Below are 15,226 nucleotides of genomic sequence, written 5' to 3'. Positions count from 1 at the left end.
ATTGGGTTGGCCTCACTGGTACAGCACTTGTTGGTTTAAATCTTACTTGAAAGACAGGGATTTTATGTGTAAATAGAGAACGTTATATCAGATACTAGGAAACTCAAATGCGAAGTTCCTCAAGGCCCCATTCTGGGGTCCCTCCTATTCAACATCTACATACTCCCTTTAGCTCAGATTGTAGCAAACAACCAGATCAGTTACCATAACTATACAGACGACACAGCTTTACATCACAATGTCACCAGGTCTCTACGAACCCATCAGACAAAAAAAAAAACAAAAAACAAAAAAAAAACAAAGGATGTGTCAGTTCAAAGCTTGAAAACTTTGTTCCTTAAATCTAGCAACATTATTATTATTTTTTTAATAAGACCTGACAATCTTTTTAGTAAGACCTGAAAAGGTCCTAAAATGTTAACTGTACAGCTATGTGTTGGTAGGTCTGTTGTCCTCTGAAGCTCTTTATTTATAATTTGTATACAGCTGAGGATGTTTATTTATTTATCAAACACCTCATACAGGCAGTTACTACACTGTTTATTTTACTTGTATCACAGCAAAGGATTTCTTTTGGATTTCGATGCCACACTTTTCAGATTACTTGAAGACCATTTCTGATTTGCATTCTGTCAAAACTATGTACTACTTTTCACTGGCCAACTGAATACTATAAACCAAGTATGCCCAAAGTCAGTTCTCCAGGGCTGCTGACTGGATTGATTGTTAGTGACTAAGACATTAGTAATCATCCTCTGCCAGATTAACACTAACCTTTGTTTCCCTCCTTGCTGTCCACTGCCAATCCATAATTGTTAAATAAACACCTTTTGAGAAATCTGTCTGTTTGCCTTGGATATTTGGCCCTCTGTTCTGAGCCTTTACTGCTATCCTGCAGGTTTTAGACGTTTCCTGCTCCGGTACAGCTTATTTTTAGTGAAAGCTGATTAACAGGCTTTTGCTGAACTGAATCATTAGAATCAGCTATGCAAAGCAATGGGAAAATCTAAAACCTTCGGGACAGTGGCCCTTGGGGACCTGCTGTAAACTAAAGCTCACACACAGCTAATATTCAAAGTTAAAGAGAAGAAGCTCACCAACCTGCATCGGCTTGTCGTACCAACGGTTTCCCCCATTCGTGCCTGGCCCCCCTCCGTGCAGCATCATTGCAGCGCGTGTTGCATCACTTTGCTCAGTTCCATTTGGTTCATCCAAACAAACCAGACAGATACATCTCTCAATCATGTCCAGGGAGTCTCGGTTGGTTGATTCTATGGGTAGGAAAAATGCTAGAGAAATTATTGAATGTATATTGAAATTTGATGATGTAGGAGTATTTGATGAAAGAAATCCTTAGAGCTTTATAATAACTTAATAAATATGTTTGGGCTTCTTTTTGTTGCTGTTTGTTTGAAACTGGACTTTGAGGCACATTGAAAAGCTCACAGAAGAACATCAATACATCATCAGGGCCTGATCAAGCCCCTGGAGACAGTTTGGAGAATGTGTATGTTGCACATTACATCCCATTAGAATGTACACTATTTTCTGACAACTTATTTTTATTAGCATTTTTTAGAGAGATAGATCCAAAACAAAATTATCTGTAAGACTGGAAGCAGTTGTTGATCAAGGTTACCAAGATGCATTATTCTAGGGTATAAAAACCACACAATGGATTACATTTTTCTGAGTTATCAACCTGCAGAATAATATTGTTCACAATAAGAAGTACTTGAATGTATATTTAAATTGAAAGAGATTAAAGAACACTTCAGAGTAAATATTTTACATTTAAAATATAAATAAAGAATTTATTAAAATTGCACCTTTCATCAGCACACTGCGTGCCTGGGCCCACTCTGTCCGTCCATCTGAGGTAAGAAGACCGATAGGTGGGACAGGCTCATCTTCACTGCCAGCCATCTTAGTGATTTTTTCCAGCTGTGTCAGCAGATCTCTTTCATTTAGTCTCCGGAAATTTATCACCACATCCAGAACAAAGAACTGCAAAAATTCACATTGGATACAGCCAATTTTTAGTTGAATGGTTCCTTTGCTCTCTTCAAATCAAATATAAGGCGTTAGCTTTCCTTGGATTGTTTTGGAAAAACATAGGTAAACAATATAGGGACAAAATAATGTTTAACTGATGGAACGATCATGATCAGTTATCTACAGTACACCTACAATGAGGCCAGTTTTCTCAAAGATCTATTTAGTAGCAAGACACAGTGTATAACATAGAGTAAAGCTATTGTGAAGAGCAGCCAAACTTTTAATGTAACCAAAAACTGCAGGGTTCAAACTTTAAAGTGCTAAACCTCAAAACTCAATTTGTTGATCCATTCTAGTTTTGGTCTGTTTGTCGCAGATTTGGTTTCAAGCTGCACCCTTATTTGCTGTTGCGTTCAGGTGATTTGGGAGTCTCCCTGCTATTATATCTGCTCTGTTCTGCATTTAAGATTCTTTGTTTCTTGGTTAATTTGTATCACAAACTTCTCTGTCACGTAATTTAAAACTAACTATTTAACATGTTTTATCAAATAATCAGTTTATTTCAGTCATTTCATGACTCAGTTTTGAGCTAATTTCTGGTATTGGCATTTTATTATTGACTTGATTGATTGACTGTGTATTAAAGCATTAAAGCACCACAATTATAACTTTATAAAACAGTTCAGTTTTTTCTGTCACTTGTCTGTTTCTGCAAATAAAGTAATCAAAAACAATAAACTTATGACAAAAAGTTAAGTTGACTTTTTCTTGCTAAACAAAGCTATAAAGACAGCTCTAGTAATTGACGTCAAGAAGATGATCCCAATTGTATTAGAAAACCTCTCATTAAGTTTTGAATTTTTCGTTTTTAGATTTTATTTGACCAAAGAAAAAGATTTAAGTCATTTATTAAGTTGTTTTCCTGTTCCCTTCAAGTCTTCCTATTACTCTTTTAAACTATGGCGACAAATTTGACAGAGCTTAATCAAAATCGTATCACCAATCTTCTACATCAATCTTTACTCGAACTTCCAAGATATTATTAACATCATGTGGATATGTCTACCAATATAGGTAAAAATTGATTGGATTAAAATGTTTTTTTTTCCAGTTAAAGATAGTACAGATAGATTAGTGAAATAATTATCCATTAGGTACAGTATATATGGTAACGGTAATATGCTGTTAACAGTCATTTTGACTGCTCCTGATCCGCTTTAAAATATCATTACAACAGCTGATATTTAGAGTTGTGTGATTCAGCCCCTGCATTAGGGAGTCATTGATTTTGAATTTGGTTTCAAAAAACTGTAATGCAACATATTTAGCAAAATATTTCCTCATGCCTCACCTGGTTCTTACAGGCCACAATGATGTGCTCAGGCTCCGGCATCACGTTGCTCTTCTGGGCGACAAGTGTGTCCTTGTCAGGTCCTGGTAAACGATATGATGTGAAGAGGTGATAGTACTGCTCCATACATAAAGGTGTTCCAGAGAGCTGGCCCCGGGCATAGTCCACAGGCAGGGCATGACTACACAGGTGAACACATGCTTTTGATTGCAACGGTTTTTCTTTTTTAAGGAAAGTCCTATTATAGAGTGACTTACGCATCAAGTAGAGCCTTGTATTCCAAAACTCCTGAAATCAAATGCGCAGCAAACCTGGAAACAAAAAGCTTTACTTTGTTTTAAATCTTAGATAACACACGTTAGGTCCTCCGAATTAGAATTTCAGGAAACTAGGTTGAATTAAAAATAACAAACGTAATGTCTAATTTGTGTTATACCTTAAGGAGTCGATAGGAGCCTTGAAGTTCTGTTGGGGAAAAACCATTGCAGGACTGGAATTGACGGGTAGAGCCAGTCTGTTTTTCAGGTACATGTCATTGAGCCAGTAGTCATAAACCTGTTTTTACCCCAAAATATCAAAACATACAAATACCATAAAAATTGCAATGGAAATTTAACTGCAAGTCCATCTCAATACTTCTGCTTACTTCATGAATTCAGTTAAAAAGTGAAATAAAATAAAATGGATATTTTATTTAAAAAATTATATAATTTTGATATTTTATTTCTTCTTTTTTTTTGTTGACAAGTGACAGCAAAGGAAAAATGCAGTTTTTTTTGTCCAGAAATCTAAGCATCTTTTTTTTCTTTTAGTATAAAAATAGCAAATGTGTAGGTGTAGCCAATTTATGACCAGTTGTCCAACAGTTGGTAACTGATACCTTCCTAAAGAAGATTAAAGTACAATAAAAGCATTACTAATTGAGCTTGTGTTCACTGAAGGCTGTAAACAGGCATTTAGTTACTACGGTATATGGAAAGTTAGGTGGAAGGAAAAATGATGGCTGTTAAAGGAAATATAAGGGGTAGCTAGAGACAGAGTGAAGAATATAGACGACTCAAAGTGTACTATAAAAAAACAAAAACAGGGGTTTTATAATACAATACCTTCAGCTATGATACAGACTGATCTCTACTTAGATGAACTAAAGCATGCAAAAAGGGGCTCCAAGCAAATATTCAGTCAGTACATTGTGCATCTAGCGTATATATATGTATTGATGGGTATTTCATATTAAGAATAATTTTTCATTGTGTCGTGTAATATTTAAATAAGTTAAAATCTGAATATTCATTAACTAATAGCCATACGTGATCAAAATGAACAGATATAGAAAACCTGAAATTTGTCACTGCATATTTTTATCTGTCTTAATTTGAGATTACCTTTTTGATCTGAACTATGGAAATAGTTGAACATGTTGGTAATATTCTAACTCCTTGCACTGCACCTGCAGTGTTCTGAAAATTTAGCAAATATCCTTTAAAGCCCACTATTGAATCAATAAGCGGTGTTTTATTGATAAAAAAAACAATTTCATCTTGACCTCTGACCCAGAAATAAATAGATTGCTTTTATTTATTTATATACAAAAGGATTATTTACCCAGTTGGCTTTTTTCTCCCTTTTTTCCACAAGTTTGTTCTGCAGCAGCTCTCCCACTCCCCCAGGGGCTCCAAACTGTTTCACCAGATTCTGGGTCTGGTTGAACTGTTCTTCAGTGAGGAGGTGCTTCATACACCTCAGATATGTGGCCAGAGTGTCACTGAGGCTTGGCAGAGGCAGCTTTGGTAGAGCCTGTGGAATGATGGGAATCGGCAAATGTCTACAACTTATTATACTTAAAAATTTAAGAGATTAATTATTCATTTTTATTTAATCTATAAAGTTCTTATATTAGGTAACACATTTTGCATTAAAAAATTACTTCAATAAATAATTGAATTTCCTCATGCCCCTTTAGTTCACTATGACGATCCTTATGCATTAGTTTATATTTTATTTTTTTAAATCTACGTCTCACTCACATATGAAAAAACTACAGAACATATTTACATCTCCGCTTGCGCAATCTTTGGAAGACTCTCGGCTTAGGATTGGCATCTTGGTGACACACAAGAGCTGTCAAGAAAGTGAAGATATGAGACTTAGGCTCATCACTTAAATTGGACAATATCACTTTAGAAAATGTAGCAGGTAATACAGCTTTAAAAACAATCCTAAATCAGGAAGAAACATCTATGGTTTGCTACCTCTTAGTAGTAATTTTATTATAGATCTCTCAATTATTTGCATTTTTTTAAACATTTGTATTTATTACAATGTCTCTGTTTGAGACACACACAGATATACATACACATATATATGTATATGCATGTATATATTTGTGTGTGTGTCTGTGTGTAGGTGTGTGCGCATACAGAACGGCAAAGTATAATTAAGAAAAAAATTGAAGCACACAGCATTCAGATGTTGTTATGACAAATCCTCATTTCTTCCTTTGCTTATGACCAAGAAGAGTCATCATGAAATTTCTAAGTTTTAGCTTTACCAAAATAATGTGATATATAGAGAATTTGTAAGATGAAGAAAAAAAGTTTGTATATGGATTTTATCTGTATCTCTTATTGAAACATCCCATTCTTAGGTAAACATAAGGCAAATAAAAATAGATGGAATAGAAAACAATAAGTGCAATAGGGACATTTAGATATAAAACCTAATTTCTGTGAACTAATACTATTTATATCAAACTGAATTAAGCCATTTTAAGTTAAGTAAACATTCACTCACCTCATGCAGAAAAAAAAAATCTCACTCCTCTTCAGGCCAAGAGATGTATGTTGATGTATTGTAACTTGAAGCCATAGAAGAAATAAATTCTAAAAAATCCAGACTTTCTCTCCTTAATCATTTGACCTTCTTTTTCTCCCTCTTTCCATGGTACCAGTACAACTCCCTTGCTGGCTCAAAAGAGATGCTGAGAGGATTCCTCAGCCTCCAAGCAGTCTGGCTCCTCCCAAAAGTCCTGCTATTCGTGGAGAAGTTTGTTTGACAACTGCGACCTTCACTCCACCTTATTTAGGCAACATTTACTGCTTCAGGTCTAACACTTTTTCATCAGACACTTTTCAGTTCTTTTCAGTCTTTTTTTTTTTTTTTTTGCATTTAACTGTGCATATTAGGTGCATTTTATGCCGAAAGATCAACACTTTCAAGACCAGAAAATAGCATTCCTTACAAGTTTTTGTACTACTAAAGGCTTAGGTTGTAGTTTTATTTTTATTCAGCAATGTTTGCAGAAATAGACCTTTCACGCCCCTTTATGTTTTTTATTGTCTGGAAAATTTGTGTTATTTCATCAATGATATTTTTTTCAACTCTACATTTAAATAAAACCATACATCACAATAATTGAAGTTAATTCGTAGGTACATGATCAAAGACAGCGGTATTGTTCACATACTGTTCTTTTAATTATATACATGAATATACATGTATGTACAGTCGAATACAATTTTCAGGCTTTGCGTTCCAGAAGCACATTTTCATTTAAATTGGACTGTAAATAAGATTGAGATTCCACATAATTCCCGTTTTCGGTTCTGCAGCTGCACAAGTTTGCATATTTAATTTATAAGCAACATAACAGATGGCATTAAACGACGCATACATTATATTTTCTTAAAACACATTTGCACAATATTCCCTGAAGAATCAAATTATTTTACATTGATAAATAGATAAATTGACATTTCTCTCAGCAAATTTTCCACAATTTTCCTAGTTTGAAACAAAGACTTGAGAAACACTTGATTTGAAAAAAAAAAAAAACAAACAAAAACAGAGAAATTGTCACAGAGTGATATAATTTCACAATCATAAATACACACATGTCATCAGTGGCACTTCTTTTTAAATCGCATCCAGTTTCAATGACTCTTTTACGCGTACTCTCCTCCTGAGGATTCCTCCTCCGACTGAGAGCGCTGCACAAACGTCTCGATGCCGTTCTCATCAATTGTTGTGCACAGACCTTTTCTCTTCTTCTCCCTTTGTTCCATCTTAATCGTATCATACAGGCCCGTGGGACCGTCCTCTAGGAGCATGTTGCGCTCTGAGAAAGAAGGTTTCATTTGCGTCACGTTCTTCAGCAGCAGCAGTGCCGGCGCGTAAAGTACGTTAGCGAGCCCCATGCCCAGATTAAGTTGAACAAAGCCCAGGTTATGCACGATCTGCCCCGCCACGATGGGCCCCAGGGCATAGGCCACGCAGTAAGAGATGTCCGCGATGGCGTACACGCTGCCATACACAGACACGTGCCGCACATCGACGAGGAAGGCCAGCGTGGGAAGGAGCGCCGTGTCAACGAAGGCAATGCCGAAGCAAATGCCGCACAGCGGGATCATTAGCTGCCAGAAGTTCTTGCAGGCTGGTACTGTGCAGGAGCTGGCCCCTATGAACACCATGCCTATGGCCCCATAGAACCACTGCAGCTGGGGATACTTGGCTGCTAGTTTCACAGTGAGATACACCCCTAACACATGAGGGAAGAACGCAGGGAACCAGGTCATGCCGATCTCCCACTCTGTGGCATGCATCGTTTCATCCATCCAGTTCGCTATGGTGGGCTCCAGGAACGCCAAGGGGATGTTGCAGACGATCAGCGCTCCAGCCACAACAGCTATGTATGGATCAATCATCAGTTTGTAGATCGGGGTGCCAACGGGCATGTTTTCCCTCTCCCTGTTGGAGAAGGGTTTGAGTACAGTCAGACACAGCACCCCATCAATGAGACAGATGCAGGCCAGGATCAGAAAAGGCGCTTGCTTCCCAGCTAAATCATACAGGACTCCTCCAAATGGCGGTGCCACCAAACTCCCGAAAGAGATGAAAGCCAAGGCGATGCCCAGAGCTTTGCTCCGCTCAGACTCCTCTGTATATTTGTCCGCGATGAGAGCGATCCCTGAGGTGTCCGCGAATGCTGAGCCGAGGCCCTGGATGCTGCGCGCCAAGAACAGGGTCGCATAGTTCTGGGCGAAGGCGAAAGTGAGGGTGGAGAGGAACATGATATTGAGCCCAATGAACAGAGGGATGTCATAGCCAACCCTGTCTATGAAGGTACCGCTCAGCGGGTTCACCAGCAGCTGCAGGATGGCCTTTGAGGCGAACAGGACGCCTATCTGCAGGTCGAAGTTCCCTTTGGGCGCTCTGTGGATGGTGCTGTTCGTAGAGTTGGTGTGTTGCTCAGCAGCTGACTGCTCCAGATCCGCTTCTCTCTGCAACCCCTCCAGATAATCGGGTATAATTGGTACAATCACCATATAAAGCATGTTATCTAATAAAAGTGCAACACAAACTATTACGAGAATGATGCGCTTTTGCCGTTCTGGGTTTTGAATAGCGCTCCCCAGCTGTTTAGTTCTTTCGCCCATCTGGGCGAGTTTGGAAGCTGCAGATTGTGCCACATTAGTAGCTCCTTCCTCTGTGATCCCCTCTGACTCCATGATTACTCTCCCCTTTTGCTCGATAATTTCTTTTCCAAAAGTTTGTTTTACAGAATTGCGCACATCAGCTGCGGCTCGGCTTCCCCGGTGAACTAAACAACTTTCCGCTCCTTTACCTCTTCTCTCTCCCTTGCGCTGTCCTTCATTGGACGCCTTCTTCCACTTCCGTGACTCGGACTCGTTTTATCACCGATCCCTCTTGTTGCTTCACAGCCTCACATCCCGTCAGGTGACGCGCGGGTTCCGGACATCGAGACTCACAGGTTGGGGGGTCTAATCCGGAGCACATCGGCTCTATTAGCGATCTGTGATGCTGCGCCCCGCCGGCTCCCTGACTCACCCAGCTGTCTCCAGCCACCTGTAACAAGCTGTGCTAAGTCATCATTTCACATCATGCGGGTCTGGTTTTTGTCGGTTGATGGAAGGAATACACACAGCTGCTTCTTGACTCCCATAGGTACCCCCCCTTCCCCTCCCATCCTGGTCCATGGCTGTGACGCATCGTCCTGCTGCTCTCCAGCAGATCTTTTATGCTAATTAAACACAAAATCCCGAGTGCGCACTCCTGTCCAGTCAGTCGCATCAAAGCAGAGCCACAGATGCTTTGTTAGAGACTTTCTTTTTCTTAACCTATCCTTAAATAGTCAAAACATATTTTGCAGCACAACAGTATTGACTTTTTATATGCATAATGTATAACTTAGAATACAAGTTAAAAAAAAAATCAAAGGCATCGAAAAGTGAGGCGAAATGCGCATAGATTTATCAATGAATGGTTTCAGCACCACATTTCAGTGGACAGCTCCCATGTATTTGTCTTCTTTTTTCGTGCGTCTGAAAGGAGGGGACCCAAGTTTACTATAAGTTTGTAGGGTCCTGACTGTAAATCGGTCTAAAACATCAAAACATCTCGGATTTTAAATTTGTCTTTAAACAACATCTTCCAAAATATTATCTGAAATAGTTTTCCCTTAATCCATATTTTCTATATATTCTTTGGCGCCCTTTAGTATGTATTTACAGTTTTCTTTCTTTTTAAGTTTGGTACTGAAAAAAGAGTATCAAACTAAAAGTACAAATCGTCAAAACTGAGACATTTATATTTTTAGGGCTCTATAGGGTCATCACTAATATTGAGCATTCTTTGTTTTCAAGTTCTTACCAAAAAATCCACCGATTTGGTATTTATAACAATTAAGATTTTTATTTTGGCTCCAGAGAAATAATGAGTTCATGATTTAATTTACTTACGTGAACTAAACGTCTAAAATTCGTACAAATGAATGCAAAAATCTGGCCAAGTAAAGGACATCACGAAATTTTCAGTAATACGTGTCAGAAAGGGAAAATTAACATTCATGAAAAATAACTGCTGCTCTTCGAGAATCATAAATAAATTTATCTCACATCCATCCTACTTCTAACCTCCTCTAAGTTCCCAGGTAAGTTTAAATACACATAGATACTGCCATCTACTGGGTGGGACCGCTATTGCAATATTTTCTATCCTGATTTGTATAAGGTTTTGGTGGCACTAAAAGGTTTTGGATGTTCTTTGCAAACTTTTACATCTTTGAGGTATTTTAAATACATTTCGTTGAAAATAAATTGATTTCCTCAGTTGATACATTTTAAATCACAGCCCAATCTGGCTTGTTTTCAGGATAGTAAATTCATTTGCAGAGTAGAAACTGTCCAGCTAGAATGTATTTGTCATCAGAAATGAAAGATTAATTACAACAAATTATGGACAGACATATTATGATAAACTTCCTTTTTTATGACGTTTTCCCAAAGGAAAGCATTTAACTGTTATTACTTAGCATCAAAATGACCCATTCATGTTTAAGGAAACTGCTAATGAGATTAATGCACCTGCAGGAGTTCTGAAAGCAGATAAACTGCATCTGTAGGGAGTTTAAAATAAAGACTGAGTTGCAGTGAAGAAAACTTAAACATGTTCTTTTACTTAATTTAACTGTCCCCATACAAAACACACTCACTTTGGTGGTGGGTGAGTTTGAATGCTTCACCAAGGAAAGAAAGTTAAATATCCTCATAAATAAGGCCAAGTAAAGTAACTGTATGTAATCCTGAACTACTGCACGGTCCTGTTTGTTCTAGTCATATTAGTTCTAGATGAAAACTGACAGAATGTGCAACATGATAAAAGAGGATACATTTTATCCACTGCTGACAAAGTTTTGATTTAAATTGCCATTCATGATGTTACCAGGATTTGAGCTCAATTCTCTCACATTCAAGTTGGATGCTTAAACCATTACATGAGTCTGAGTTCCATAAATCTATCATCACTTTGATCGGCACATGTTACAGTATTAAGTTCGACAATCAAGTCGGTATCACAATCCTTGGTATGTGATTCCCAGAGACTATAAAATAATATATAAAAAATATATATATCCCAAGAAATTAATGAATAAATATACCATCAAATAAGTAGGTGTAGCATGTAATTATTAATTTATCTAATATGTGATTCAAATACAAAATATACAATTGTATTTCAAAATCGACCAATTAATTGATGAAATGTCCCAATTGAATAACAATAAATAAAAAATAAGTGATGAATAAAATTACTTATTTTAATTAAAAATACATGATTTCCAAAAGATAAAAAAAAAAAAAAAACGATACTGAGGTTAACCACCAGATGTCCTCATACTCCTTTCATTTCCAGCCAGCAATTCTCTTCCAGCTTTCTATTTGAATAATGGATGCTGAGATGTAGGGTGGGTGTGGGTTTGGTTCGTCTTTTATTAATTAGCAATGGTCAGTGTATAACACAGATGCTCTTAAGATATACAGACATTTTAACATAAACAATATATAACTATATGCAACTTAAAGTGATTTGTAAAGCTAACATAAATCTTTTTGGATCATGGAAGAACACAGAGTACCAGGGGCTAAAAATCAAGCGTTGAACCAAGGAAAACATGCTCACTTTACAGAGAGGTTGGTGTATAAATGCAAAAATAAATGACTTTCTTCAAAATACTGATTTATGAACTTCTTTTCTTGTTGCAACACCATTTTATTTTTCACCTCAGTCTTAGAAGATTTAGAGAGGGTTCTATAATCAGTGATTGATGATCTAGAAACTATGTGGGAGCAGATTTCATCAAATGCCATTATCATTTAAAATACAATTATAGATTTAAAATACAACAATAACATTGTAAAATGTGATTTCAGCATGACAGAATGTGTGTGTCCCAAGAGCGGTAAATATCAACACCTGCACTCTATACAGGGAAGCATCAAAGTAACCTTGAAAATAATTTTGCAATTTTGTTTCTATCAGATTTTTGAAGGAGCATACTTTGACAGACATTGTAATTTTTTAGAGCTCATTTTTTACTTAGATCAGTGAATTTATACAAAACATTATATTGAATGGTCATTTTACATAAATTAAATCTGAATTTAGTTTGTAAGAAAACAGGGTAATGCAGATAACAAAACGTAATTAATATTTTTGTTTTTCCCTTCAGAAAAGTTTATGCGACATAGACAAATTAAAAGCATGCTAATAAATCCTACATTTTGAACCAAAAAGAGGCTAAACATATTTTAGTTTTATTTTTAGACTAAATGTTACATCAGCTGGTGAGCAGCTTTGATAATCACATTTATTTCCCTCACTGAACATACTGCAGCTGGAAAGCTTACAGGCGGAGCCATGAAGGTCCAAACTCCAACATTGGTTGCTGGTTCACCCAGGAGGCTGTGCTGGGCTTAATCTCTTTGTATCTGAAACACATGCACGCATACACGCAGAAAAAGGACAGACAAATAAATGCAGTCAGTTTTTAAACCTCTCTCTCTCTCAGATGTCTTTTTTTTTCCTCTTTGCGGTTTTTGTTTTAATGAATCTGCCGTGATGGGATTTGAAGCTTGCTCAGGAGATTCAACATTACCATGTAATCATGAGCATTTGCCAAAGTATTAATTTTTAGCAGCCAGGCAAAAATCCCCAACCCACTGGAGCCAACATGCATGCAGCATGGACATGACATCAAATATTAACAGAATAAAGCAGGGATCACAGTATTTGGTTGTTTTTATTCAACTGGAATATTTAACTGGACAGTTTGAATAATTAGAATACAAATATTGCTTTGTTTTCATGTACAAGCAGAATCAAAATCTTAATGCAGTATACTATAATATAATATAACGTGTATATATGTATATATATATGTTTACATATATATATATCTATCTATATATATATATATATATATATTTTTATCTATCTCTATATTTATAACTTGCAATATATAAAGTTTACAAAGTATCCCTTTGAGACAGTAAAGACTTTCTATCTAAAGTACATAATCTATGTAACAACGTGGATCAAAAAAGAAAATAAGGTATCATGAGTGTCTTAGGTTAATATGATCAAAAAATGTCTCCTCATGCAGACTAGTAAATAAAAAAGGTTAATTAGAAATTAATATTTACATTTTTAAGTTTTACTTCACCTTTTGCTCCTTTGAGTCAATAAAGTCTGGTAATTAATCGCGAAATTGAAAATTATTGCATTGAAAATATGCAGATGGTAAGAACATCTTTTTGGTAAGGACATGATCAAGTGGTCCTACTACCATCTCCTTAGCACTGGTCCCAGTGTGCCTTTCAGTGATTTAGAACAGTGATTTCCAAAGAGCTGTGACGCACAGCTCCACTTTAATCCAGATTAAACTAAAACATGAATCCTGCAAAACCCTGTTTTTCTTCTTTTTTCCAATGTTTTCTCTTTTAATATGTTGGTTGAGTTGTATTGTTTTCAATTAAATTATATTGATAATATCGGCATATATATTTGTTATTTATAGTAAAAATACACCTCAAACAATTGGCATGCACAGCTAGCAGGATTTTCCAGATTGATTGGAGGAGCAGCTGTGCTCAGCTTTAGAACTTATTTTCCAGTGGTTGCTCAATGAGACATAGTGAATGACTGCAACTGTCTGCAGTTACATAATCAACTTCACATCAAACAGTCCCAATCATTAAAGGGGAGTGTAGTTGATGCGGGGCAGCACAGTGACCTTTCACCTCATTTAATCAGAATCAGCTTTATTGTGATCGCAAACAAAGAATTTGAGTTTGGTACCATCCGCTCACTGCATGACAATAAATAGAACAGTGATGATTAGCTAAATTCTGTCATAAAGTGTTGGAGATAAAATGAACAGCATTATTTTAGCCGGCAAACTAAGGATTGAGATACTTCATAGCACATGCAACAAACTACTTTATTATCATTCAGTTTAAAGTCAGAGTTAACTTATTCTCATGTGTTATCTGACAAAAAAGGAAAATCAGTAACAGAAAAAAACACAAATTAATAGTGACCGTTTTTCCTTCAAAAGGGCTCATTCATCCAGCTTTTGTTTTCTTCTGGAACAGTCCTCCCTCCCTCCGATTCCCTCTTTCTGCTGCACTTGTGCTCATGATGCTATGTAATCCTCTCAAAAAGCCCATATGAAAACTTTATTGGTTGACCAGACATAATCCTCAGTGAACTCTAAGTACCTGAATATGTTTGATTGTAAGAGAGGGAAAGCGGATAAAAAAAGCAAACCCTGCTCCTCTGCCAGACATTTGGATTCAGAGTATAACATGATCCAGCAGTTATGTGATGTAAAATCTTAAGCCTGCATGTTTTAAATAATTAATCTCTATTCGTCATTTATGACGACACATTTATATTAGCAACTAATAATCTTCTTAAGTTAGGATTTTCAAAAAATTTTAGATGTTAAATCTTGATACGTTATATAAAAAGTTTCAATTGTGTGGAAAAAAGCGATAACATTATTGACTCCATTACTATTCTTACATATCAGATTATGCAGCTGTTTTAGGAAGATTTTTCTTTGCTGCAGAAGCTACCCATGCAATTCAAAACAAGTTTTTTTTTTTTTTTTTGCCTATCGTTCCCCAAAACCTCAGTTGCAGGACATTTGGACTCTTAGCAGGTAATGATGTAAATATAATTTCTCATTTTCTGACAGCTCAATATGTCCATCAGTGTCTTGGAAGTCATATGTAGATGACACTAAGATGAATTCAATTATTCCATCGGGGTTCATGCATGAATTTCAGATTACGGTTACTGGCTTATAAAGGAGACATTTCCATAAATCAGATGCTCTGGGTTTGCCCACAAATGTTTAAAAGTAATTTCTTTAGAATGTCCAATGTTATTGCTAATACTTAAAGTGAATTACTTCCTCTGTATTTTGAAAGCTATTTTTTGATTTCTTTATTATCAGAAAGAAAACTGCTATATGTAGCCAGCTTGGGAATAAGGTATGGTCTGATGAGATCA

The 15,226-nt window shown here is 36.5% G+C and overlaps 2 protein-coding genes across 2 annotated transcripts in view; both read right to left on the bottom strand.

Moving 5' to 3' along the window:
- LOC107089365 (choline O-acetyltransferase-like) overlaps positions 1-6,339 on the bottom strand; it is a 14,736-nt gene extending 8,397 nt beyond the window's left edge. The window contains exons 1-8 of the mRNA XM_015382149.1: positions 6,143-6,339; positions 5,405-5,470; positions 4,955-5,146; positions 3,786-3,904; positions 3,607-3,660; positions 3,350-3,530; positions 1,830-2,007; positions 1,102-1,271 (exon numbers count right to left, since the gene is read on the bottom strand). Of these exons, the coding sequence (XP_015237635.1) occupies positions 1,102-1,271; positions 1,830-2,007; positions 3,350-3,530; positions 3,607-3,660; positions 3,786-3,904; positions 4,955-5,146; positions 5,405-5,452 (942 nt within the window). The 5' untranslated portion in view covers positions 5,453-5,470; positions 6,143-6,339. The remainder of the gene's footprint in view (positions 1-1,101; positions 1,272-1,829; positions 2,008-3,349; positions 3,531-3,606; positions 3,661-3,785; positions 3,905-4,954; positions 5,147-5,404; positions 5,471-6,142) is intronic.
- A 510-nt stretch (positions 6,340-6,849) lies between these two features.
- On the bottom strand, positions 6,850-9,265 carry LOC107091108 (probable vesicular acetylcholine transporter-A). Its single transcript, XM_015384898.1, has one exon. It carries the CDS (start codon positions 8,854-8,856, stop codon positions 7,294-7,296), a length of 1,563 nt encoding a protein of 520 aa, XP_015240384.1. The 5' UTR covers positions 8,857-9,265; the 3' UTR covers positions 6,850-7,293.
- Positions 9,266-15,226: the final 5,961 nt, after the last annotated feature.

The sequence above is a fragment of the Cyprinodon variegatus genome, unplaced genomic scaffold (assembly GCF_000732505.1).
Source record: "Cyprinodon variegatus isolate N-32 unplaced genomic scaffold, C_variegatus-1.0 Scaffold1, whole genome shotgun sequence".
In the NCBI taxonomy this organism is placed as follows: Eukaryota; Metazoa; Chordata; class Actinopteri; order Cyprinodontiformes; family Cyprinodontidae; genus Cyprinodon; species Cyprinodon variegatus.
The sequence above is the reverse complement of the archived record's forward strand: the minus strand, read 5'-3'. Positions and strand labels throughout refer to the sequence as shown.